This window comes from Lupinus angustifolius, unplaced genomic scaffold, assembly GCF_001865875.1.
Source record: "Lupinus angustifolius cultivar Tanjil unplaced genomic scaffold, LupAngTanjil_v1.0 Scaffold_382, whole genome shotgun sequence".
NCBI classification, from domain to species: Eukaryota; Viridiplantae; Streptophyta; class Magnoliopsida; order Fabales; family Fabaceae; genus Lupinus; species Lupinus angustifolius.
Genome location: NW_017727793.1, coordinates 143,776 through 148,144, shown reverse-complemented (window position 1 = coordinate 148,144; position 4,369 = coordinate 143,776). Strand labels below are relative to the sequence as shown.

Here is a 4,369-nt window from a genome sequence, read left to right as displayed (position 1 = left end):
CAGCACCTTCCTGCATCTTTAGGCCATAGAGTCTCTGTTTCAAATACAGCTTATTTGTTAGAGACTTGGACATGAACCGCTTCTCTAATGTCTCCCATACCTCTGTTGGTGATGTCAGATCCATAACATGATACATCATCTCATCTGATAGACAAAGCCTTATGGTTTCCGCAGGCTTCTCCTTCAACTCTTCCCAATCCAGTTGATCCATACCCTCTGGTTTATTCTCATGCAGCGCCTTTGATAGACCTTGTTGAGCCAACACATCCTTAACCCTCCTTTGCCACAATCCGAAATTACCAGTTCCATCGAACTTCCCCACCTCGAATTTGGCACCTGGGTTAAGAGCCATCTGATACCAATTGTTGGGAACAAGCGAACAATCAAATAGTAAAGAGTATAGAGACAAGAGAATAACACAAGAGATTTGGTAACGAGGTTCGGCCAATTGTGCCTACGTCCCCGGGAGCGTTGAGCGGCTACCACTATATATTATTAGAGAATAAGGATTAGTGTTTTACTATTCTTCTCCTTGTTACATTAGGTTTACATAACATCAATATATATAGCCCTCTACCCCAACCCCTTTACATCAGCCCAAGCCCATAACTTGTATTGCTGTTATCTAGAGATATGAGTCATTGCACAACAATTTTTAATAAGAGCATCATATTCATCATCCATGGCCATTTTCCAACGAGGATCACGAAGTCCCGCAATCGGATTTCGAGGCAATGGAGACCTCTCAACTGCAGTATGCATGGAATATTTTGTATTGGGTTTATATATCCCATGCTGGCTACGGGTCACGACTCTAGGCTGTTGGATAGGAATATTAGGAGGAGAGGGATCGATTTGTGTTTGGGCAGGACTGATTTGTGAAGAAATTGGGTCAGGAGGGGATGAGATGGATCTGTGAGGTGAATGGGGCTCACTTGGCACGTTAGGGGAATTGGGTTCACGTGGCACGGTGGGCGGAGTAGAAGGAGTTGGAGTAGGTTGGTGGAGATGGTTAATGACATAAGGAGATAATCCTTCGTCAAGGAATTCATATGTATGGGATTTTGGGGAATGAAAACGAGCAAAAGGAAAGTTATGCTCGTCAAACAATACATGGCGGCAAATAATGATTTTATGAGACGATAAATCATAACACTTGTAGCCACGATGGTATGTTGGATACCCGAGGAAGTCAGAAGGAGTAGACTTGGATTGCAACTTATTAATAGTTGTAGATGGAATGAGAGGGTAACACAAGCACCCAAAACCCGGATATGATCATAAGAAGGGACCCGTTTGTAAAGAACCTCAAGCGGAGACGTATTTCCCAACAATTTACTAGGAAGCACGTTAAGAAGATAGGTTGCCATTTGGAGAGCATGATGCCAAAATGACGGAGGAAGAGATGCATGTGCAAGAAGAGTACGAGTCATATTGTTTATAATCCGAATTTTGCGTTTGGCTTTCCCATTTTGAGAAGAAGTGTGTGGACAAGACATACTGAATGACATGCCATGAGTTTGACAAAAACGCCAAAAAGAATTATTATCAAATTCTCTACCATTATCACATTGCACATTTTTTATATTACGTTCAAATTGAGTTGTAATATGGGCTTTAAAAGCCAAAAAAATTTCATACACATCAGATTTCCGACCTATAGGAAAAGTCCATAAGTAGTTCGAAAAATCATCAAGACATAAAACGTAATATCTATGTCCCAAAGAACTCAAAACGGGAGAGGTCCAAAGATCATTATGTAAGATATCAAATGGCATAGTAGTATTTGAAGTGGAAGAAACAAATGGCAACTTACTATGTTTACCAAGAACACATGAACCACAAATACTAGAACTAGAAAAATTATTACAATCAATGCTTTTATTTTTCCTAAGCACATCTAAGATAGGAGACTCCGGGTGACCCAAACGGTCATGCCAAAGCTTAGGAGAGATGGCGGCAAATGTGGAAGAGGAAGCTTGATTGTTGAGAGAATATGAAATAGGATAAAGGTGCCTTTGGTTTTTCTATAGAAAGTTTACAAAAGATAATTCAGTCTCCCCGTCCGATAATCCTTCACAGAAAAACCAAAGGGATCAAACTCTACAGACACTGAATTATCTTTTGTAAACTTTCTAACATAAACGAGATTTTTAATCAGTTTAGGAGCATGAAGAACATTTTTAAGGGAGAGGGATTGACATGGGGAAGACAAATTTGTGTGACCATAGCCAAGAATTGGAATAGTGTTACCATTACCAACAATAATATTATTATTAGGATGATTGCTCAAATTAAAATAAGACGAGAGATTACCGGTAGAGGAAGTCATGTGAGAAGTAGCACCGGTGTCCATGTACCATGACAGATCTGGTTGGTTAAGGGACATGGTGTGCATTGCTGCCTCGATATCGGTAGGCGCATACAATCCAGACTGCCCATGAGGTTTAGGTGATGATGCTTGATGTAGATAGGCCTGCTGAAGTCGTTTTGGGCCGAGCACACCTGCCTGGCGCTGCTGAGGAGTATTGAGCCGAGCCCATCCTTGATTTGGGAATGGACAAGGAGGAATAGGCCAGGCCGGATTATACCACCCCCATGGGAATGGTTGATGCTGCAACTGCCATTGCGGAGGAGTGGTTCCACCTTGCCAACCAGAGGACTGCCCCCGACCACCGCCTTTACCGTCGGTCGAGTTCCTGCCACCACCATGACTGCCATTCTTCCGACCACCCCCGTTGTCGCGCCGTCCACCGCCAGAATGTGGCGCATCAGTGTTTTTCTTTGAATGTCCGGATTTTGCAGGGTGTGGGGGCCCATCATCAATTGAAGCGGCGATCATCGCAGAATCAATGGCTGCTTCCTTGGCCATCTCGGCCTCCTCAAGAGTGAGCATGGAACGATCCTTGTAAAAGGGAGGTAGGGGGTTGCTTTGATGGATCAACGTACCCACTCCACGGTATGGTGGTGTAAGACCCCCAACCAATTGTAATACCAGTCGACTATCGGACACCGGAGCCCCAACGTTCTTTAGTTGATCTGCGAGAGATTTGAGACGTTGACAATAAGAGGAAACATTTGAGAAATTCTCCATAGAAGTAGTGGAGAATTCTTGCTCTAAGGCAACGACACGAGAATATTGATTATCTTGGAATATGTCACGCAATCTACCCCAAGCCTCCATAGTCGTTGAGTCGGGCTCAATAATGGTGTGCAATAAGTCACTAGAAATGGTAGCATAAATCCACGAAAGAACCGTGGCATCCAAAGTTGACCATAGCTCCTTCTCTTCCTCGGTAGAAGGAACCGTCGTCGTGCCATTGGCTGGAGGTATGATATGATCAAGCACCTTGGTTGAACGTGTGTGGATTTTGAAGAGTTCCGCCCATGTCGAATATTAAACATTTTCCATTTCAAGAACAATGGAAACATTATTCTTGATGTTCGATACGGCAAGAGCCGGATGAAAAGAAGATTTGTTTGAAGCCATTGAGAAAAGAGAACAAAGAGAGGAAAGGGAGATTGAGGAAGACGATGGGCAAGGAACACAGAGCTAGGGCAAGCGGAAGAGAGGAAAAAAAAGAAAAGCCCTAGTCAATCTGATACCATATTAGAATCAGGAATATTTTCCTTGCCATTCTCATTGATTTCCTCAGAATATATACAACGTATATGCCTAACAAAAGGCTTGACTGAAGGCTACAAACTAGGAAGCAATATACTAAACATACGCTTAACAGAAGGCTATAAACTAGGAAGCTATTTATCTACTTTGACTAATATATTTACAATATATTTAACACTCATCCTTATGCGCACACTTCTAAGCCTTATCATCACCATCATGGCTACAATACAGTTTATGACCCAAGTCCTTACCCTTCCTCCTACTTCCCACATGCCTCATGCAATGCTAGACCTCCATCTTCACATCATGCTCATCAATCTTATGTTATGATTGTCAGCACTGGTGGACCAGATGTCATAAAATCATTGTGGTTCTCAGATTCTAGAGCAAGTAATCATATTATCTCTTACTTATCTTTACTGCATGACACAACCGAATAGTTTGGGCTAGAACACATCTTCATGGGTAATGGTACAAAAGCTTCTATTACTTGCAATGACAATACCTATTTGGCTTCTCCGTTTGATTCAAATGTTTCTATTTCTCTTCAAAACCTACTTCTTCTACATATCATTACTATAAATCTAATTAGTGTATCTCAATTTGCTAGAGATAACTCTTGTTATTTTGAGTTTCATCCTAATGAGTGTTTTGTGAAATCATAGGGTAATAATACCTTACTTCTGAAAACGTTTCTCACCTCAAATGGTCTATATGTATTTCACAATCTATTTTAAAAAG

The 4,369-nt window shown here is 41.7% G+C and overlaps 1 protein-coding gene across 1 annotated transcript in view; it reads right to left on the bottom strand.

The window, feature by feature from the left end:
• LOC109341149 overlaps window positions 1-3,788 on the bottom strand; it is a 6,053-nt gene extending 2,265 nt beyond the window's left edge. Inside the window, exon 1 of the mRNA XM_019578990.1 lies at window positions 2,317-3,788. Within this exon, the coding sequence (XP_019434535.1) occupies window positions 2,317-3,184 (868 nt within the window). The 5' untranslated portion in view covers window positions 3,185-3,788. The remainder of the gene's footprint in view (window positions 1-2,316) is intronic.
• Window positions 3,789-4,369: the final 581 nt, after the last annotated feature.